Here is a 23,994-nt window from a genome sequence, read left to right on the forward strand (position 1 = left end):
TTGACTTTTGAGTCCAGTGGTCGCTTTTCCTTAAAATTCCACTTTTATACCCTATTAAAAGTGGATTCTCCTTCTTCTATATTCATCTAGGCTAGCTGACATGAAAATTATAGAACTCCCCCAAAATTTCTAAACTTCACTTTGTTGGTGACAAATAGGATGGTTAATTTAAATGACTTGCTTTAGTTTAAGAGGCTTTATAAAATGTATTAGCGCTGTTTCCTATTTTATGTGCATTGGGGAATGGAGATTTGTAAGCCATCTTATCCTGCAAGACCTTTTGCATCAAAGTTGTGGAAGAGACTGTTTTTATAGTGGTGATAGCTTAGGTATTGCCAAAGGTGTTTTTTGAAATGTTGGTCATCTTGTTTTAGGGTTTGGTAGCAGTTCCAAGGGGAGGGCTTTGTGGGGCTACTGTGGCTATCTTGTGGGTTATTTAAAATGAGAAGGATGTCAATATTTTTAGGATAGGAGGAGATCCTTGGTTGATTTGTGGAAGAATATGTGTTTTCACATGTCAGTCACTAAAGAGTTTTTGAGTTCCCTTCAATATTATGAGCTGGATTGAAGATTGATTTGCCTCTCCAATTGGAGAGTGATGAAGATTCAGGTTAAATAGGCTCTTTCACCTGCACGTAGTTCGAAACTTGATTTTGATGTATGCTCATTGGTTGGGATTCTGAAGGTAGCTGGATTTGTGCTATTATCGATGTAGAGATTTTTATATTGCAAGAGTGGTAGAAAATGATAAGAGAGTTGGGTGACTCCAATCTGGAGGAGGGGGATTCAGGAACAGTTCGTTGGTGGTTAATAGCTGTCACAAGATGGCAAAAAAATCCACTCTTTATAATTTCTGATCAGTTTGTTCCATTTTGTTTCTTGAACCATCATGTTTGGGGAGTGCTTCCTGTGGTGTCTCAGATTACTCTCCCTTTTCCTAGCTCCTAAACCTCTCACTTTCCAACTGATGATCTTCATAAAAATAAAAAGCAACCCAGGATAGAGTAATTCAATCAGACCTGCTAAGTATAACAGTTTCCGAAAACTGAAGTGAAAACAGGATAGTGCAAGAATAGGTGATCCCTTTTCTCAGAGCTTCTATTGGAAATGAAACTGCTAATTGGGCATATGACTTTGGTGGGTTTCTGGGATGAAGAATATTGATAATTTGCTTCTTTTGTTTTCTTTCTTTCTTTCTTTCTTTTTTTTTTTTCCCTTTGTGTGTGTTGTTTTCTTTCCTTTATTTATTTATTTATTTTTATAGGAAACACAAATTTTATTGCATTGAAATAGTAAGTGCAAAGAAGGATGAAAAATCCTTCTAAGAAGTCCAAAATCCTCTATAAAATCTAATGAAAAAGGTGTGTAATTGTATAATAGTTCAAAAAGGCAAATCTATTTGCACATATCAAAATGATTAGGGTAACACTAGCTGCAATTCACAGAGATACACAATTTCTTATAAAAGAAACCAAATGTCTAGTTGCACACTTTGCTAATGTATTCATCATATGTGTTGAGAGAGAGAGAAAGGAAAAAAAACTTATTTCTCATTCATGTAATTTCTACTTACAATTGAGAGATATATATATAGACCTATATTAACAAGGAAAGATAATATACTATAAATACATTATATTTAACACTCCCCCTCAAGCTGGAACATATACGTCATATGCACCAAGCTTGTTACAAATATATTTAATCCTAGGACCTCTGAGAGATTTAGTGAAGATGTCTGCTAGTTGATCATTTGAATTGACAAAACTTGTAGCAACACATCCTGATGCGATCTTCTCTCTAATGAAATGACAGCCAACTTCAATATGCTTGGTCCTTTCATGAAAGACTGGATTGGATGCAATATGTAATGCGGCCTGGTTATCACAGATGAGTTTCATCTGTTCATCCTTTCCAAATCTCAACTCTTGAAGAAGATGTCTCAACCATATGAGTTCACATGTTGCCAAAGCCATAGCTCGATACTCGGCTTCAGCGCTAGATCTGACCACTACATCTTGTTTCTTACTCTTCCAAGATATTAGATTACCTCCAATAAAAACACAGTACCCTGAAGTGGAACGTTTATCTGTGGGTGAGCCAGCCCAATCTGCATCTGTGTAACCAACAACTTGAGTATGACCTCTGTTCTCGTACAATACACCTTGGCCTGGTGTACTTTTGATATATCGAAGAATACGGATCACGGCATCCCAATGGCTATCACATGGTGACTGTAGGAATTGACTAACAACACTCACAGGAAAAGAAATGTCTGGACGAGTAATGGTGAGATAGTTCAATTTACCTACGAGCCGTCGATATCTCCCGGGGTCTCCTAAAGGCTCCCCCTGTCCTAGTACAAGTTTGACATTCGGGTCCATAGGTGTGTCTACCGGTTTACAGTCTAACATACCGGTTTCTTCCAGGATGTCTAAAGCATACTTCCTTTGGGAAAGGACCACACCAGAACTGGATTGAGCTATCTCAATTCCCAAGAAATACTTGAGTTTCCCCAAGTCTTTGGTCTGAAAGTGGGTAAAAAGATGTTGCTTTAGTTTCTGAATACCATCCTGATCACTGCCTGTAATGACGATGTCGTCCACATAAACAACCAGATAAATACATTGCCCCAAGGAGTTATGATGATAAAAAACTGAATGGTCTGCTGTACTGCGAAGCATGCCAAACTCTTGAACAACAGAACTAAAACGGCTAAACCATGCTCGAAGAGATTGTTTCAAGCCATATAGAGAACGGCGTAACCTGCACACTAAACCAGACTCCCCCTGAGCAACAAAACCAGGAGGTTGCTCCATATAAACTTCCTCGGCAAGATCACCATGGAGGAAGGCATTTTTAATATCCAACTGATAAAGAGGCCAAGAACACATAGCAGCCATGGAGAGAAGCAAGCGGACAGAAGCAATCTTGGCAACAGGGGAGAATGTGTCACCATAATCAGAACCATAAACTTGAGTATAGCCTTTAGCAACTAAGCGGGCCTTAAGGCGATCAACCTGACCATCAGGACCAACCTTAACTGCATAGACCCAACGACAACCAACTGTAGATTTACCAGAGGGTAAAACAACAAGATCCCAAGTGCCATTAGAGTGCAGAGCAGTCATTTCATCCACCATTGCCTGTCGCCAGCCTGGATGGGAAAGAGCTTCATGGGTGCTCTTTGGAAGAGAAACAGAGGATATAGCAGAAACAAAAGCAGAATAGGGTGAAGATAATCGATGATAACTCAAAAAATTGTAAATAGGATGAGGATTACGAGTAGAGCGAGTACCTTTCCGAACAGTAATGGGTAAGTCATTAGGAGAAGGCAGAGCCGAGGCAGGTGAAGCCGAAGGGATAGGAAGTGAGTCAGCAGGTGCCTCAGGAATAGGGAGAGGAGCAACGACACGAGGGCGACGATGATAAACCTGAAGGGGTCGAGAGGGCATAGCATCAGGTGGGAATGCAAACTGCAGGAGATGAATCTGAGGTGAGGTGATAGAGGCCTTGAGACTCACGTCCTATGCCAATCGTCTTCCCCGTACTCCGGTCCTGCAAGGTCACAAATTTATCAGAAAAGACCGGAATGAAACACGGTCACCGGAAGGTTTCCCGGAGTTGATGACACGGGAAATAGGAAAGAATTAGGTTTTCTTCCTTGGCTCTGATACCATGTTGAGAGAGAGAAAGGAAAAAAAACTTATTTCTCATTCATGTAATTTCTACTTACAATTGAGAGATATATATATACAAGGCTAGGAGTCCTAACTACCATACATGTGACCTATATTAACAAGGAAAGATAATATACTATAAATACATTATATTTAACAATATGATTGAGTAATTGAGGAGCCCAAGAGAAGGAACAGTCCTACTCTAAAGAGATATAAATAACTTGGTGCAACCACTCATCAAACTTGCACAACCTCCAATAGCATAATCTCCTTCTACTAGGATATTGGAGAGGCTCAAAGCTTTCACCAACAATAACCCTCCAAAGCAGCTAGAATCTCTGCCTCAATGACTGAACCTTGGCTTGCAGGCTTAGAGAATGCTCTCACCACTATGCCAAAGTGGTCTCTAAGCAATGCTTCAATCTCTAGTTGGCCAAAGTTGCCTAGAAAATGCCCATCAAAATTTAGTCTAACAAAACCCATTGAAGGTGATAGCCACACAAATTTTTTTTTCCTTGGTCCATCTTGTGATTCTACAAACTTTGTTTCAGTCTAATAGAATGAGGTTCACAGGAATGCCTGCACAAGCTTCATTAGTGGAAGTCCACAAGGAAGAAGAGAAGTAAAACCAGTCCCAAACTCCTTCTAAGGACCATCTATCTTAAACAGTTCTTGCATTCCTTTCTCGCTAAATAGTCCAAATTAAAGTGAGGCTAGCAATGTGCCAAAGAGTCCTACCTCAAGGATGTCCCTCAAAACTTCTCAAGGATATAATCAACATCTTCTTCACCCTTCCAGATGGTATTCAATCAATCTCCACAAATTTGAACAAAATACACCATAATGCCAAGGCTGAGGGGCAATGTAAAAAACATGATCTATAGGCGCCCCACTTACCCTGTCCATGACAACACCATTTCGGGCCAAGAGCTTTGTATAGTCTTCTTGGTTGAAGCAAGTCATTGCTGGGGTTTTGGATTTCCCAATGAAAATTTCAGGAATAAAAAGAACCAAATTGGTAGACGCAGAGATAACATTAAAGAAGGAGCTGACTGGAAGTGGAATGAATTTTTCTGTGTTTTTTCCAGGGTAAAAAGATAATTAATTTTATTCAGACTTAATAAATTGATTCAGAAATGAATAATTCATTATTTTAGATTTGAGAAAGGTAAACATCATTTGGGATAAGAGTGTAGAGGTATTCACTGTCATTAATATCTATTAGCAATTAAGATTTTAGGGGAGTGAGTCTTGTGTTTTTTGAACAATATCAGCTATAGGAGAGCCTTGGTGTCTTAATCATCTCTTACTTCATTGTGTCAAGATGCGGGTCTTGTGGAACCTTCTCTTCTCCCTTTTTGGTGTATATTGGACTCTTTTGTGTACGGTGAAGGCAACCCTTCTTGGATGGAATGGAAGGTTTGTGGGGAAAAGGCGCAAGAGGGCTTGGCAAATGGCCCCTTTATGTATATTTTGGTCAGTTTGGAAGGAGAAAAATAGGCTAGCGTTTGGGAATGAGGATCTCTCGCTTCAAAGGTTGAAAAATTCTTTTGTATATAATCTTTGGTCTTGGGTCAGGGGTTCCTTAGTAGAGAGTCATTCTTCTCTTGTAAGTTTTGTAGATTGGATAGGCTCCTAGTTAGGGAAGATGGTGTGTATACTCCCTGTATACTTTGAGGGCACCGGGTTTTGGTGTTTTCTCCTTTTGTTTAATCATCTAGAAATTCTCAAAGACAAGTGAAGCAAGATTTGAGGTGCTTAATTTATTAGCATTTCAACATTTCACTTGGAAATCATGCATGCTTTTAATAGCTAAGTGACATGTCAACACTGAGCTTTATCCTTTAATGTATATGGGAGAGGGGGTGATGTGATTGATGGAGGCAGCACCTTGATTTTGTGTGAGTTTGAGGGGAGTGGCAGAGATAATTAAAGTATACAGGATGTAGTCTCCACCCAGTGATCTTTCCTATTTGTTAATACATTTTCACACTGATTAATAATTAAAGTTATTATATTTAATTAATTATTTGCTGAGCAAAATTGCTTGTGGAATGGTGGTGGTCCTTACAACTCTCTTGCATTACACTTGTTTCTTTTTAGGTAATATTTTACTGGATTTGGCTTAGGTTGGGAATTTCTATATGATCTCAATACTTAAATCATTGTTAGTTATTCCTTGTGAAGGTCATTTGTATTATTAGAAAACTATCAATAAGATCTCTGATCTCCACAGGGAGTTTAATGAGAGAAATGCATTAAGTATGAGTTGGTCCAAATTGTATTTTTTTGATGTTATTGTTTTCTCTTATGGTATTTAAGTTTGTTGTCTTTACCTTTAATATGTATGGCTCTCCTTACTTTGTTTTTCAGTTTTCCAGTTTTCCAGTTTTCCAGTTTATCTCATATTTTGCTTGCATCAAAATTTTTATGTTTTTTGAATTTTTTGGGTTACTAAGATTTTCTATGTTTGGCAATGAGCTAATAAAGGCTAGCCATGGTAGACATGTTCAAGGCATGAATATTCACTCGAATAGAATTTGCTGTGATGTGCTGTTTTACACATGTTTTGTTAAATGGTATATAAATGGGGAACTAGTTGTTTTAACCAGATTACACTTTTGACCTTATTAAATAACATGCATATCTCAGGTATGATTTGACCCGCTTGGTGATTGGAAGCGAAGGAACCTTGGGTGTAATAACTGAAGTAACCCTAAGGCTTCAGAAAATTCCACAGTATTCAGTGGTAACTTTACTGTTTTTTGGCGTTATATTGAATTCAACTTCAATCCACTATCTGATGTGTTTGTTTCTTATGTTAACGGTATTAAACTTAAGTAGTGTTTGTTTGTTTGTTTGTTTTTTTGTTTTTTCTTACTTAATAGTCTTAAGTATCAAGGTGTTTTTTTTTTAAATATTTTATTTTGTTAAGTATTAAGTTGTTTATTTTTTACATGCTTAAAATAAATGCCTTAATGCATTAAGAAAAATAATTTTTATATTAATTCTTATTTGACTAAAAGGTAATTTAACATATTTCAAAAAAATCTCAAAATCATAAAAAATATTTTATTAATTTTTAATACTTAAAGTATGAATAAGTAATTTATTATGATCCACCTTAAAAAAAATAATTTTAACTCAAACATTAGCTTCCAAACAACAAAGTATTGGTTTCTCTCCTCTTCCTATATATATTTTTTTGATAAGTAAAAGCAATTGTATTAAAAAAGCCCGAAGTACACCTGAAAGTATACACGAAGTATACAAGGCAACAAGGCCAAAGGAAGAAGAAAAAAGAAAAAAAACCCCTTACTTACAACCCAACCAATCAATGAAATAAAAAATGGACCATGAAGTACAATCTACATGCACCCTAACCCAATCCGAAAACGTGTACAATATAGACCTTAAAATAGCTTGATCCGCTAATTCAGTATCTTCAAAGATTCTTCTATTTCTTTCCTTCCATAAAGTCTGTTAAGAGAGAGAGAGAAGAAAACCTTGATTCTCATTCATTGTGTCTACTTACAATTAAGAAAATATATATATACAAGGCTAGGAGTCCTAACTACCATACATGTGACCTATATTAAAAAGGAAAGATTGCACACTATAAATTCATTATATTCAACACTCCCCCTCAAGCTGGAGCATATACGTCATATGCACCAAGCTTGTTACAAATGTATTTAATCCTAGGACCTCTGAGAGATTTAGTGAAGATGCCTGCTAGTTGATCATTTGAATTAACAAAACTTGTAGCAACACATCCTGATGCGATCTTCTCTCTAATGAAGTGACAGTCAACTTCAATATGTTTGGTCCTTTCATGAAAGACTGGATTGGATGCAATATGTAATGCGGCCTGGTTATCACAGATGAGTTTCATTTGTTCATCCTTTCCAAATCTCAACTCTCGAAGAAGATGTCTCAACCATATGAGTTCACATGTTGCCAAAGCCATAGCTCGATACTCAGCTTCAGCACTAGATCTGGCCACTACATCTTGTTTCTTACTCTTCCAAGATATTAGATTACCTCCAATAAAAACACATTACCCTGAAGTGGAACGTCTATCTTGTAGTGCCAGCGAAAGCTTTGATGCCAACAATGTTAGTTCAACACAAAGATAAAACAATCACACATACGGTACATGAGGTTTTAACGTGGTTCGGCTAACCATGCCTACATCCACGGATGAGAGAGAATAATTCCACTATACAATAGAGAATATTACAGAGGATAGAACCAGATACAACTATTGGGTTCCCGAAACATCCCATGTTTCCCCACTCCTTGTATCCATACCTTACTACGAGCCCTCTCGCTCCACCAGGTACCTCCCGTTCTTCCTCACATCTCTATCCACCTCGTACAGTCTCTATAGGCCCATCTTCATCTCATAACTTTTTCCCCTCATGACCTAGAATATTTATAGAGATATTTCCAACAACCTTCCTTATTCTATAAGGAAGTCTAATATTACAATAATATATCAACCTAGAAATATTCTATACAATATTCTTTACAAAAAGGAATATTTACTAATTAGGAATTTGGGACAATTCCCAACAATCTCCACCTTGGACCAAATTACATGAAGTTAATCTTCAATCTCTCCATGACACAAACCTTTTTGTATCATATCACCACGAAAGAGCAATTGACTCCACCTTCAGTGAAAATTCCTTTTGTTTTCATCTTGTGTGCTTTGTGATTTTTTACTCTTCCAGAAATCTTCAACCCAAGCTCTGATACCAATTGTAGTGCCAGCGAAAGCTTTGATGCCAACAATGTTAGTTCAAGAACACAAAGATAAAACAATCACACATACGGTACACGAGATTTTAACGTGGTTCGGCCAACCATGCCTACGTCCACGGATGAGAGAGAATAATTCCACTATACAATAGAGAATATTACAGAGGATAAAACCAGATACAACTTTTGGGTTCCCGAAACATCCCATGTTTCCCCACTCCTTGTATCCATACCTTACTACGAGCCCTCTCGCTCCACCAGGTACCTCCCGTTCTTCCCCGTACTCCGGTCCTGCAAGGTCACAAATTTATCAGAAAAGGTAATAGAGCAATTAAGAGTACGAGTGATTTTGCTGATGGAAATAAGATTAAAAGGACATTCAGGAGTATAAAGGACAGAAGTGAGAGGTAGAGAAGGCAGAGGAAGGGCCAAACCAATACCTTTAGCTACAGTTTGAGAACCATTAGCTAAGGTAACAGTAGGTAAATCAGAGGTAGTAGTAATAGAGGAGAAAAGATCCTTATTACCAGATAGGTGATCAGAAACTCCAGAATCTAGAATCCAGGGTCTAAGAGAAGATGTGTGGGTAAGGTAGGCAGAAGCATTACCAGGCTGGGCAACAGAGGCAACAGAAGCCTGAGATGTCTGAGATGCGGAGGAGCTCGGAGGTTGAGGCAGCTGAGAATCAGAGGACTGGGCCACATGGGCAGTGCGAGGAGGCCGTCCATGTAACTGATAGCAACGATCGCGAGTGTGGCCAACTTTATTGCAATAGGTGCAATGAGGACGTTGGCCTCTACCTCGGTTACCACTGCGTCCTCCTCGAGAGGTAGTGTGAGAAACTAACACAGAAGAATCTGAAATGCTATCAGATGGCAAAGTCTGAGTGGACGAGATACGAAGGAGGCGAGCAAACACATCATCCAAGGACGGAACTGATGAACTACCAAGAATTTGATCGCGGACAGGCTCAAGATCCGGACGGAGGCCAATAAGAGTAAGGACCATGAATAACTTATCAAGCTGTGTTTGTTGAGCCCCAACATCAGGAGTAAGAGGCATCACAGTCAAGAACTCCTCCTTAAGAGAGGCAATCTGGCCAATATAAGTAGATAGATCCAAGTCCTGTTGGCTGATATGGACAATAGCAGAAGCCACCTTATAAAGACGCTGGATATCATTCGTGTATAATCCTTTGGCCTGAGTCCAAAATTTAAAACAAGTTTTGTAGGCCCGAAGATGAAGAAGGATCTTGGGATCAACGGATTGACATAATACACTACATAACTGGGCATCTATCTTTCTCCACTGTACGCGCTCAACCTCAGGGATATCTGCCTCCTGTGTAACCAAGTGATCCTCATATCCTTGTCCCATAAACCAAAGTTCAACAGAGGCAGATCAAGAAAGATAATTTTCACTGCCAACCAATTTCTCCGAAGTAATCATAGGAGATCCAGATATGACAGAGGAAAAAAATGGAAGTTTTAGTAGCCATATCCACTTATCTGGAGAATGAAGTATATTTGGATTGAAGAGAGCCCTAATACGGCTTCAGATGCGGCTGAAGAAGGAAAAACCGAAGAATCGCCCGTGTGAGAGACCAAATGGAAAAGAAAAACAACCGTGGTACCACCGGAAAGGTAGAAGAACACTTCCTAAGGCACGTGCAGGGATTGGGGTTGAGAAAAAAATAGCCGGAGGACGTTGGAAAAACTGTTCGGAGGGCCGGCGGAGGCAAAAAAACCCCAAAAGAGGCACGTGCAGGGCTCGTATGGCAGAAACAGGTATGAAGGGTGGCTAGTCGGCGTCAGGCGAGGCTGGAGGAGGAAGCGCGTCGCCGGAAAGTGGCTCATGCGCCCTCACGCGCCGGTGCGTGAGATGTAGTCGCTGGCCGGAAAAACGCGCGTGGCCGGCGCGTGGGTGGTTTTCTGGCTCCGGTGCTTTGGGAAAAATTGGGGATCTCCTCTAGGCGCTCCTTGCGGTGTGGGAAAAAGACATCGCCGGAAAAGTTCGCAGGAAAAGTCGCCGGCGGTGAATGTTTTCTGACGACGATTCGACCGACCGGAAAGCTTTGGGGTCTGGGGAAGGTGACCGGAATGAAACACGGTCACAGGAAGGTGACCGGAATTGATGACACGAGGAAACTGGAAAGAATTAGGTTTTCTCCCTTGGCTCTGATACCATGTTAAGAGAGAGAGAGAAGAAAACCTTGATTCTCATTCATTGTGTCTACTTACAATTAAGAAAATATATATATACAAGACTAGGAGTCCTAACTACCATACATGTGACCTATATTAAAAAGGAAAGATTGTACACTATAAATTCATTAGATTCAACAAAGTCCAAAATAAACATAAAGGGGTTGCATTCCACGCCTTTTTCTTTTCTTTCCAACAAAGGTGCCGTTCCAACAAAGAATGGTTTCCTTGATAGAATTGGGCAAAACCCAATGAACACCAAAAAGAGCAAAAATAAGGTGCCAAATCATAGCTGCCTTGGGATAATGAATAAGCACATGATTTGCTGATTCTTCATCTTACACAAATAGCACCTACTTGGTAAGACCCAACCCCTCCTTTTTAGTTGATCCATAGTTAGAATTCTTCCCCAAATAGACTCCCAAGCAAAAAAGCTGACTCTCTTTGGAACCCAAGGATTCCAAACTAAGCTTGAAGGGAACTCTCTACCGATGCATGGAACTATGGATGAGAAGAAAGACTTAACTGTAAAGAAACCTTTCTTTGAAACCCTCCAAAACATGACATCCTCATCACCCCTTCTAAGCACATGACCATGTAATCTACTGAAAAAAGTTTCCACCTCTTCCATCTCTCAATCATTGTTAAGTCTTGTGAATACAGGGTTCCAATGACCCAAATTCCCGGACTGATCCCATAACTGAGCTACCCAAGCATCCTTGGAGGAGGCAAGAGAGTTCTCCTCTTCCTATATTTTCTCAACAACCAAACAAATTTGTACACAATTTAGAGACACAAGATCAAGCACCCTTCCCCAAACCTTGAACTACTCCACCAAATCTAGTACCCTCCTGCCCACCTTTACCTTGACTCATAGAAACACACTTCACAACCGACAACACAATATCCACAACCAAACATGTAAATACCACCCCTCCAATTCGGGTGGAAGGCTTTGGAAAATGGAAAAACTCTCGTCCACAACCTCGCTCCACGTCCCTTGAGGGACAAAGTAGCGGACCTTCCTCATCATTAGATATAAATGGAGTAAAACTTGCAGTCCAATTGCGAAAAGACACACTCCAAGCAGTCCAGAATTTATGAATGGGATGAAGAGTGATTAGGTTTGTAGTGGTGCAGATGGTGGGTTTGGAATTAAGGAATGGGGACATGGGTAAAGGTGAGAAGGGATTTGGTGGTGGATGTGGGTAAAGTCAAAGGACTGGAGCTTGAAGATGAGAGAAGGCGCTATTGATGAGTAGAGAAGGGTTCTAAAAATCCTCAAAAAGGTAAATGTTTTTCATTAAGAGAAAAGCCAACTATTTTGGCTTTTCCTATTTGGTTAAAAATATTAGAAAATAAGTGATAAATCTAATAAAACTTGTAAAAAAATTGATATGAAGTCTTAAAGCAAATTGCTTTTAGCAATTCGTTGAAAAAAAAATAGCACCTTAGTCTACAAATGTTTTTCTCATACGGTCATGGTAATATAGACCTCTTAGTTCTCCCATTGCATGGATCACTTGCTCAATGTCTGACACTTGCCATGTATAGTTTGTAAGTGAATTGAGGAGACAGTGAGAAAAAGGAGAGAGGAATCTTACCACTAAATCTGGTTAATAATCTTATTTTCCTTATTTTATTTCCTGAAAGTACTCTTGGCCCCAATACTGATACAAATTTGTAGTGACATAATATTCCCCCTGAAGCCATCAGGGAATAGGCTAACAATATATATCAAACCACTATCCCCTCACCTGTGGAACCATTTTACGAGTGGAGAGAAACAAACTGATAAGAACACTCGTGAATAAACAAATGCTTTTAGAGAGGCTTGAACCCAAGAACAAGATCTCTAAGTACAACTCTCTAATAACATGTTCAATTGCCACTTGCCTCAAAAGCTTTAGCTATTAGGGAATTGATCAATAATGTAAATCAAACTAACTCATGCACCATTTATTTTCCTCACAATTATCTCTCACTTGAAGGGGCATTTTTTTTTCTCTCAATTGATTAACTCTTGTATTTTCATTAATACTTAATTGCAATTATGTTAAGCCCACAGGAGAAATGTAAATCTGATGAAGTTGGCTAAAATTACAGGTTGCAATGTGTAATTTCCCTACGATTAAGGATGCAGCAGATGTTGCTATTGCCACTATGTTATCTGGAATTCAGGTTGGAGTTCATCTGGAAGTATTATTTTATTTTTAATTTTTTAGTTATTATTATTATAATTATTTCTTGCCTTTTCCTCCCCTTACAAATTTATATATAATTTTGTTTTGTTTTGTTTTCCCCCTTTTTTTTTTTTCGTTCCTGTCTCATTTTTATAACTTGGGAATGGGTTTCTTCTCATCATATAACCATTCTAATTCTTATGAAAAATGGCGTAGTCTTTTCCTAGATACCATTTGTGCTAATTGTTTTATGGGTCTTAGTTTTGTTTGGATGTATCTATTTCTTTTTTGGGGTGAAAATATCGATCATATTGTGACAATGAGGGTTCTTATAGTTCCATTGCCACTACATTATGATTCTGAATCATGGTTTTCAAGTATTAGTATCTCCTGGCTCCGATACAACTTGGTATAGGATGCTATGTTGTGACTGACTGTAAATAATGACGCAGTTTAAAAAAAATAATGAAAAATAAGAAATGATAGGAAAAAGAAAAAACCATGATTAGAAGCAGGAAATGGCTGCTATCTTGTTGGATTCTATTCAAGATGTGATGGTAATAAATGGCAAGAAGGATCATTAGTTTGTGAGGCATCAAACAATAGTTGCTTCTTTTTCCAATCATATTAGCCCTAAGCCCAAATCTATACATTTCTTCCTCATCTATGTGGTGTGGGGTCTTCTGCTTCTAATTGTTAACTGACATGTTTTGACCTGTCAAAATTAAATAACATTTTAAAATTTTGCTTGAAGTTGTAATGCTGGTACACATATATATAGATCTTGATTTTAATTTGAATTAAAGTCTAAAATAGCATGTTGATATGCATTTTCTTATATGCTTATTTTGCATTATCCATCACCTGGTTTTGATCTAAATTGAAAATGAGGATCAAAATGGATTTCAATAAATTGGATGCTTAATTGAGATTTAGTGAAGTTGATATGTAAATGGGATAGCATTGGGAATACATCTTGACTTTCATACTGTCTCTCATACTCAATCAGGTCTCAAGGGTAGAGTTACTGGATGAAGTTCAAGTGAAAGCTATCAATATTGCTAATGGGAAGAGCTTGCCTGAAGCTCCCACATTGATGTTTGAATTTATAGGCACAGGTGAAACATGATTCCTTTTTCTTTTTGTTTCTCATGTTTTGTTCGTTTGCTTCAGCAAAATACGTTGTCAAATTGGGTCAGTTTGGAATAGTTTATGTATTGGCCCATGGTATTTGAAGATTTAGTGTTTTACTTCATTTTGTCTTTTTCTTTCCCCTTGGATTCTCAACCCTACTGCCGTAATATCTTAGACTATTAAGTTAGATGGTACTCTCTCTTGTTCTCTTCCACAAGGGTCTGGCTTTCTCTTAATCTGATTAAAAGATGTTTTGTTGATTAAAAAAAAGAAGGTTTTTTACTGCTCTCTTTTTATTTCAAAGGTATTGTTTCATGGAACAGGAGAGGACTGGGAAACTTCTACCAAGGGTAGAGCATATTTAACTGTTAATTTTATTTCACCTGCCTATAGTAGTAATTCTCTAATGCGAGGTTAACCTTGTTATTTCTACTTAATCAATGCAATTCATTTGAGCATATGGGCTTGTTGGAGATATTCTCCTCAACTTCAATTCTCTTTCCTTTCTTCACTTTCTCTCCTTTTTTGCATATCCTCGATGAAATGTAATCATATGTATTATCATAACATTTTACTGAAGGAATTTAAGAGAATCTATACCAATGGAATATGCCACAAAAATCTCCTTTTGGAAATGTTACTTACCAAAGTCCAGTTTATTGTAATTGCATTCTCTAAGTCCAGTGCACATTTAGGTTGAGATGTGACCACTTTATGCAACCCCAAGAAGAAGGATTCACTTGACATTGTAACTAGTGCACTCATTATAACACTCACCACAATTACAGCTAAGACCAAAAAAAAAAAAATGCATACCATGCCTTGTACCTTACTCATCTGTCCTTTTTCTTACAGATGCATTGTACCTTACTCATCCGTCCTTTTTCTTACAGATGCATTACATCCTCCAATAGACAACTATTGCTTACTTTTTGTTGGTTTTTCTCCTGTTGTAACTGCTGTTCTTTCATTTCTTGTTTTCTTTTTATTAGAAGCATATTCACGCGAGCAAGCACTAATCGTTCAGAGAATTGCTTCTGAGCACAATAGCTCAGATTTTGTTTTTACGGAAGATCCTCAAGCTAAAAAGGAACTTTGGAAGGTATAAGGTTATTGATTGTTGTTCACTGGTTTTTCTTCTCTTAGTTTTGTTTTACTGGTAGTAAGTTTATGGCTTATAGTTATCCTCTTATATATCTTTTCATGTATTTTCACTTCCTTTTTTTTGGTGCTTCTCATCCTCTTTTACTTACAATTTAAGTTATCCCAAAAAAAAGTCACTCATTCCTTGGAATTTCTACTTTGATCTAATAATACTAAATCTTTGTCTGATGAGTAGAATCTTCATGAGCCACCTTTTTAATTCACTTTACTTTAAATTACATTTATTTATTTTTTATATTGTTCATTATTGATATTGTTGATGATGAAGAGAAAATGATGAGCTGCTTTCTCTGGTCATTATTAAAACTTGGTCAATGAAATGAAGGTTCCGTCTCTTTCTTTTCTTTTTTCTTTTTTCATTTTTCATTTTTCCTTTTATGACAGAATTTTATTAGAATGACAGGTTAGGGATAAAGACCACCTTAATGAATATATTTGCACTTCAGCAACAGGCACTTGAGGGATGCCATACCAAAACATCACTGGAAAAAGCATGGAAATGATTGGAATTTAGTTCAGAGGCTCCCTTCCCCTGTTTTTTTTCTTTCTTATCTCCAATTTACAGAATGTGAACTTATGGATAGCATTTTATAAAATGGGGCTAAAGAGTGAGTATTGTCTATTCTGACAATCAACTGTATGAATTACCTTTATATTAGCATGATGATCAAGAGGTAGGATCACCTTCTATGAGGCTTGTTTGGCCCACATTTGAATGTACTTCAGTGATCTAATAATACCCATCTGGCCTGAAGTGTCGGAAGTGCTATCATCAATTTCAATTTTGTAGTAGATCTTAGAAGGATGGTCCACTGTTTGACAATAGGATCTTGTTGACTCCCTGCCCCTGTACATGAATCTCAGAGGGATATTTGTAAACTCCTTGTTTTCCAAGACCTAAACTTCAACTTGGTAGTACACCTAAGCACAGGGTCCATTGTTTGACAATAGGGCCTTGCAACTCCCTTTCGCTGTCTATAGAACTCAGAGGTATATCTGTAGACACCTTGATCATTGAGACCCAGAGAGATGTAAGAAAACAAACTCTACCTCCAGACCTTTCTTATGGTTTCATGTTTGTCCTGTAATTTGTTACTTTCATGGTTGAGGGAGAGGAGATGCAACTAATGGAGAGATTCAGGATATAATTATATAACTAAGGATTTGGTAGCTAGAGTTTTGAGTCTAGAAGAGGAAACAAGGTGGATTTAAAGAACAACTAACCTATTAAACTTTAGCCAAGAAGGGAGCATCTGGCGGGATTACTTTGAGGGGCAATTTGCCCAACCTAACTTGGGAGCCTTTTGGGTCTTCTAATGGTTTCTTGATCACACTAGCTATCCTTCTTTACTCTGTGTATTTTTAAATTAATTTTTTATTAACTTTTTTTATCATTAGCTTTTCAAATGGTTTCTCATCCTTATTTTTGTTTCTCTCTCTTTGTTAATAAAATTGTGGGGGCTTATGATCCAAAATTTGGCAACAAGTCTGGTATCACTCAGAATCTTTAGTATTAAATGTCTTATCATCAATACATAAGAGGTTACACTGATGCATATAATTGATACTCTACCATACTGTGTCAACAGTGGTGGAATTTTAGTCAATTCTTTGTCTCAATTTTTTTAGCACAAAATATTTAGAGCAAGTTCCAAACTATCCCGTGGATTCATTTGCAAGATTTGAGCTCAAATGCTTGTATTTTAAAAAGATAAAGGTCTTTCTTTCTTTCTTCTTTTTTTCCTTTTCAATTTTCGAGAAATGAGATACATTTATTTTATTCTCACTTTTTATTTGCAGTTGTGATTGATTAGATTAAGCAGATGAATGTGTGTGTGTGTGTTTTACAAAGAGAATATATCTCTTTATTTCTAACCATGTTCTGACTGATTATCAATGAAATGCAAGTTAAGTTTATTTATTTATTTATAACTTTCTAATACATAAAATGTAAGAAAATATGAAATGAACATGGTTGAAGACGGATATGAAAAGTACTGGTTTGTGTCATTTTGTTCTATCTCAAATTTTATTTGTATTTTAATTAATTAGAGTTGAACTGGACACAGTATGAATTTGGAAGCAAGGCTATGGTTGGATGTGCATTTTCATTAGAAATCACATTCTGTTTTTGTTCTGGAAGAAAATATGGTTTCATGAATTTTTGGTGGACCACCACAATAATGTCTATTATGGCCATTAGATCATCCTAGATGCAGTTGGTATTTTGTTTTACTTATTGTGGAGGTTCAATGAATACTTCCCCATTATTTATGATGTTGTGTATTATTCTGGGTAGGTAGTCATACTGGATCTAGTTGATGTCAAGACTAAAGACAATATTTGACCCATTAGGATAATTTCGAGAAACAAATATTATGAGATGAAAATGAAATAAAAACTATTTTTTACTTGTATTGCTCAATGATTTACTCTTTTAATCCCTCAAAAATTTAGAAAAAGGTCAGTAACTCAGTGTTTATTTCTGGACTTTATTTCTGGACTTCTTTATTTAACCATTAAACATCTCTTGAAGCAACTATTATCCTAGAGTCCCTGAATAATTGAAACCCATCAGCTAAAGAATTCATGTTACGTTTTTGTACTCTTGAGTTGCATACATCTGGATGTTATTTTAAGGATTCATTGTTCTTTATCATGGCTATTCAGTTGAGGCTGTACCGTTTCAGAGGCCTCTGGTTCTAATCCCAAATTTTCATCTGAAAGGCATTTTATATCTATGGACTTTGAAAAAAAGATACTGTTGTTAAGCAATTAATGGGGTGAGGGTGAGCTAGAATGCTAGACAATGGTGGTAATTAGAAGATTGTAGGGTTGAATTTCTATTTACACTTGCGGACTTGAAACCTCATTATAATGAATACCAGGGTAGTTGCAGAAGGGGTGTGGTATTCTTTATGGTGGTGAAGTCCACTCTTGCTGCTTCAGTATGTTACTCAGTTTACATCAGCCAAAGTTACAGTAACTTTTCTCCAAATAATTCTATTAGGAAGGTTTTGTTGGTTGATGTCTTCTCTTGGTCCTTAACCATAGACTTGATCCAAATAGTTACTATTTTGGGCATCTTCTAAGTTACACTTGATGGTTGTGCCCTTCCTTTTGTTCACTAATAAATTTTGTTTTAAGTGAGATTGGTTCTTTTATGTTCAGATTAGGAAGGAGGCACTCTGGGCATGCTTTGCAATGGAACCTAGTTTTGAAGCAATGATTTCGGTTAGTTTATCATATTGGATTTTGTTTTTGTTCTTTGTCTCGAAATGTTATCTTCTTTTCTTATTGATTCTAAAATTTTATTGCTCTTTTGAAGCACAACTAGGATCTTCTTTATTTTTTCCTTTTCCTTTTCTCACATACTCTAAGAACCACACCAAATGTAATTCCCAGGAGAAGAACAGAAAATGCTTAGTTGCTTAAAAAAGTTAGCTTTTTTCATATTTTCTTGTTCTATTCATGGAACAAACAGGTTTTAAAACATTCATCTCTATTCAGTTTAAATGTGATCTTTTATTTTGTCAGTGTTCATGATTTTTAGAAAATTCTACTGTTTTTCACTTTTCACTAAATGCTTTATCTTTAATGTATTTGACTGAGCTTGAATTTCTCCAACTAAGAAATATGACTTTAAATCAGAGCCATTCTTGCTCCCTTTCTGTATGTGAGGCATTATTCACCCATTTTGTTTTTCTTGCAGGATGTTTGTGTTCCTCTATCCCACCTTGCGGAATTGATTTCGAAGTCCAAGCAACAGTTGGATGCATCCTCCTTGATTTGGTATGTTTATTGTCACGTCTTCCCTAGTAAGCGGAAAGCTGAATCTTACCAAATCGTAATGCCAATGCCTATTTATTTTTTGTGTTTCATGATGACAGCCCCGTAGTTGCTCATGCTGGTGATGGGAACTTCCACACAATAATTCTATTTGATCCCATCAATGACGAACATCGGCGGGAAGCAGAGAGACTAAATCATTTCATGGTCCGTACTGCCTTGAAGATGGAAGGTATACACACTGTTTTGAAGCACATACAAGAATTTCTGTTTATTTGGATAATGAATGAATCAGGTTTTTATCGTATGATTTTTCTTTTTGATATTGTCGAGATGGATCAAAAGACATGATTTTTCAAGTAAAGCTAATAAAATGATATTAATACTGTGTCATGAAGAAGAAATAGTTTGCAGTAAACTCTATTGTTGGGAGATTGTATTTACCAGTTCAGTCATAATTCCTACTCTACTTCTAAAATCAGTCTACTTTACTAGGTAATATTTATTTGTCAAAATATTGCTTATTTTTATTTGCTGAATATGACTTATTTGCTAATGTAATTGCTAGTCAGTTTATAGATCACAATATCAATTTTTTTTCTCCAAATATGAACTTGGAATTGGATTATGGAACTAGGAGTTAGAGAATCTGAATATGAACCTTCTAATCTGATTTTATAGATCATATCAATTCTTTGTGTATGGACAATCAGTTTGTAAATCTTATTATTTAAGATTTACATTTGCAAGGAAAACCTACGATAAATGCAAGAAAGAAACTAGTTAACTAGAGTTGGAATCAGAATTACTCGGAAATGGACTAGAACATTCTAGCATAAACTAAGCAAGGACCAAGCTAAATGGCAATGAAAAATTTAAAAGAATTAATTGGATTTATAGTGGAAAATGTCATTTTCCATTACTTATCTGATGATATAGTGGCTGATATTTTGTTGTAATATAGCATTAGATCTCGGTGTGCACTTTCAGGTCAGATTAGTCATCAGAGGCCCCCCCTTTTTTTCTTAATGTTTTTATTACAACTTCCATTGGACATATATGACTGGCTGCTCTGCAATTTAGGAAATATTGCAGCACTTTGGTAAAGTTTGTTCCATTTGATAAAATTAGCCCTAAAAGCATTAAAAGATAGTTTGTGGGGAAGTCTGGGATCCTTTAAAGTCTTAAACTGTGTTGTGAATAGATCAAGGCCAGCCTGAACTTAAAGTTATCACAAGCATCTTTTCTTCCTTTTCTTCTTCTTCTTCCTCCTCATCATCATCATCATCATCATCATAATTTTCACAAGGATTCCTATGATGTTTGTCTCTAAAAGTATAAATAAGCAACTAGACTTTTGATGGTTTTTCAAATTTTGCTACTAGTATTATTTATTTATTGGAAATTGAAGCCAACAAACACACAAAACCGTGCTTTGCAATACCAAAGTGCCTATCTCATGCACCCAACCAGGAATAAAATTTAAGAAATCAACTGATTTATTAGTTCGCAGCATAAGTTCAGGACATTGGTGATTAAAAAAATGTTGTATTCTTGATTGGTTTATCATAAATTGTTTTCTGAATGGAAGATTCTGCAAAACATGGGTATATAGTATTATAGTGTAGAATTCTTGAAGACGGTTGAAAGCTTTCCTTTTGTGAGGATTTTATTTGTCTACTACAATGTAATTTTGATTTTTGTAATTTTGACCAAGCAGGGACATGTACTGGAGAACATGGTGTTGGCACAGGGAAAATGAAGGTAGGCCACTCTTATATTTCTTATATTGTGCATTGGTACCCTTTTTCTGTTTCTTATCCAGAAGACCGTTCCTTGATGTGTTGCCCAAAAAAGTTCATTATCACCACCCATAATCTAGTATTGATTCTATTGAACACCATTTTTTTTCCATGCTTTGAGTCTGGCCTATTGAGGTGTTTGCTTGGAAAGCACAGATTAAAGTGTAAAAATCATCCAACAAGTCCTATCGGGAAATGCTTAGACTAGGAAGTAAAGTTTTAGTATAGATGCAATGCGCATTGGCCCATCGTTTTCTAGGGATAAAATCACATCTTGAGGTGTAGAAACTAACTATAGTTGAAGAACTTCTGCCCTAGGCTGTTTTTTCACGCAAGCTTAGCTTATCTGATTTACTTCTCGGGTTCTAATGTCTTGGTTTTTTGTTTCTAGCCCTTGGTTCAGAAAATAATGATCAGTCTGATTGAATATGCACTTTTATCTTTTCAGTACCTTGAAGAAGAACTTGGAATTGAGGCTTTGCAGACGATGAAAAGAATAAAAACAGTTTTGGATCCCAACAATATCATGAACCCAGGAAAGCTCATCCCTCCTCATGTTTGCTTTTAAGAGCTCTCTGCACACCCAATGCGGTTTCGAAATGTAGTTGCAGAATAATCGAAAATCTGGACTGTGCCGAGTTGAGAGATGAGCAAGACTGGTAGTTTCAATTTCATTCCCAAATGCATGAAGTAACAGAGGCCTGGACTTTCTCTAATTTGGCAATCTCTGATAAGGATATTGATTTTGAGGAGTTTAGTTGCGTTCATGGTTGATAACTGAGAATTCTTTAGTATTTACTGAAGTAATAATATTGTGGGATATTTCTGCATATTATTGACTGTAAGAATGCAGCTTCATATGAATAAGCATTGAGATTAAACAAAAATGAAATTTTGTTTTTAAAAATTGTTTGAGAAAACAATTATCAAACAGAGCTATAAAACAGAAGCCAAAAACAAAAAACAGTGACAAAAATGACGTCGTGACAATTGTTTTCAAATCCTCTCCATGCACCAGGCAGAATTTCCTTTTCTTTATAACCACATCCCACATCGGAACATCACAGAGCTTATAAGTTGTATAAATTAGGTGCACTGTATGGGCCCATATGCGGCTTGTCTGTGGCTGTGTTTGGTTCTTAAAAATACTAAGGAAAGAAAAAAAATATAAAGGAAAATTATTTTTTCATCTTTAGTTTTCATTAAAAAATATAAAAAAAAAATCAAATATAATTAAAATTTGATGTATGTTTAAATTATTTAATCTTTATATCAATGAGTTAAAATAAATAAAATGAGTTTTGAAGTAACAAATATAAATAATTTATGATTTTTAATTTTTTTTTCATTTTTTATTTACTTCTACTTTTTGTTTGTATTTTATTTCTCTTACATTTTCTCTCAGATTTTTCGAGAACTAAATATAATGTAAAGGAATGAATTTTTCGATTTTACCAAAAAAGGCTTTTCCTTGTTTTTTTTTTTTTTTTCAATCAATTTTGTGAAACTTGCTTTCGGTTTATTTGTTAAAAATTAAGAATATATCTACGGGAAGAACTGGTTTTTGATTTAATTTCAATATAAGGATCTATGAAAGAATGTAATTAGAAAATATTATACTTATATATTTTTGTAATTAAGAAGAGGATGAGGGGGATTTTGATAGTGTAGGTTAGGAAAGTTTCTATGATGTGGCAGCAAAATAATCCCCGATTTATTGGCGAAAAAAAGAGTCAAATCCGAAATCTGGAAAGATTGAGATATGCCCGATATTCGAAATATTTCCCGAAATATCTCGAAAATGATTATTCAGAAAACTCTTAAGTTGACGCGATTAAGACGATAAAATGGGTAAAAAAATCACGAAAATTTGTGAAAAATCGGTTAGCCAGTATAGCTCCATCCCATGTCATGACTCGTGACTCATATGGGTCGACGGCGATACATGATGTCTACAAAAAAAATGGCATCGGATTTCATATCCGACGGGGCCATGCATGTTATGATATATCTCGAGAATATCAGATGGGGATATATCGAAAATAGATGATATGATATGCATATTGACATTGTTTAGTACGAGGGCGAGTTAAGGTATCTAAGTTTGATTCCATTTGTGAGGATGAGGACAAGTCGACCCAAGATTCCTTCTTAGTGGATGCAGTCATTGCCATTTGTGTCACAGCCGTTTTTTATGACCCTACCACACTCACAACAAAAGCTCTAGGCAATATCTCTCTTGAGGGGGAAACGAATATCCGTCTTTATTTATGGCTGCTTCTAGTTCCCTTCAATAGCTTTACACTTTACACCACATTCTTACCAATAACAAGGTGTGACAAGGGATGGTGCAAAAAGATTACCTTAAAGCCAATCTTCCAAGATAATAATAGTATCTAAGAAAATATTTGATACTTTTTGTCACGTGATAAAAAAAGAAAAAAAGAAAAAAAAAAAGAAGTGGTACACCATCTTCATATATCAACCGCCACACAAATATGGTAAAATTGCTACAATCATCACACATCAGAAAAAAAATGATAGGTCATGTTTAGCAGACGATCATTGCTCATAGAATACGACCATTGCTTAGAAATAAGATCATCATTTGCATAATCCAACCTCACATAAAGAGCAATTCATACATTGATTATGTAATGGTATTCATCTGTAAGATGCTAAAAATATCGAGTTTCAAGTGAAACCTTCTTAAATTTGAAACCAAGGGATGAGTCTAAGTCTGACAAGTGATGGTGGAAAAAGATGACTTTAAGGCCAATATCGTACAATAATAATAGTATCTAAGAAAAATTTTGATTTGATGACTAATCAAATTTAATTTTAGCGTTACATATATAGATGTAGTAGTGTGGTGGTCCCACACACAAGCTCCACCGTTTTCAATGTGAGGCTTGAAATCAAAATCCCCACAAAACTATGAATGCACGGTGTCTCTTCAATATCAATTGCATTGGTGGGATACCATTGCGTTCATAGATATAAACATTATCATCTAGTAATTTTTTTTGGGTCATTTAGTAAATGGGTATACAAATTGACATAAACATGACACAAGCATGAGCCTCAAACCCAATCCCTTAATTTTATATCATTTTGGAATAATATTTATAAGTTGGGTAAAAAATTGCCCATGGCTTTAGGCAAAAAAAAAAAGAAAAAAAAAAGATTAGATGAAATTTAAAAATAAAAATATGTATAATATGAATATTAAATAAATTTTATAAAATGTTCGATTTATTATAAAATA

At 36.2% G+C, this 23,994-nt stretch overlaps 1 protein-coding gene across 1 annotated transcript in view; it reads left to right on the plus strand.

Moving 5' to 3' along the window:
• Positions 1-21,556, plus strand: part of LOC100242784 (D-lactate dehydrogenase [cytochrome], mitochondrial) — a 43,238-nt gene extending 21,682 nt beyond the window's left edge. Inside the window, exons 10-18 of the mRNA XM_002267285.5 lie at positions 6,336-6,432; positions 12,761-12,835; positions 13,847-13,955; positions 14,964-15,073; positions 18,307-18,369; positions 18,848-18,927; positions 19,026-19,156; positions 20,645-20,688; positions 21,175-21,556. Coding sequence (XP_002267321.1) covers positions 6,336-6,432; positions 12,761-12,835; positions 13,847-13,955; positions 14,964-15,073; positions 18,307-18,369; positions 18,848-18,927; positions 19,026-19,156; positions 20,645-20,688; positions 21,175-21,294 — 829 coding nt within the window. The 3' untranslated portion in view covers positions 21,295-21,556. The remainder of the gene's footprint in view (positions 1-6,335; positions 6,433-12,760; positions 12,836-13,846; positions 13,956-14,963; positions 15,074-18,306; positions 18,370-18,847; positions 18,928-19,025; positions 19,157-20,644; positions 20,689-21,174) is intronic.
• Positions 21,557-23,994: the final 2,438 nt, after the last annotated feature.

This window comes from Vitis vinifera, chromosome 8 (genome assembly GCF_030704535.1).
Source record: "Vitis vinifera cultivar Pinot Noir 40024 chromosome 8, ASM3070453v1".
NCBI classification, from domain to species: domain Eukaryota; kingdom Viridiplantae; phylum Streptophyta; class Magnoliopsida; order Vitales; family Vitaceae; genus Vitis; species Vitis vinifera.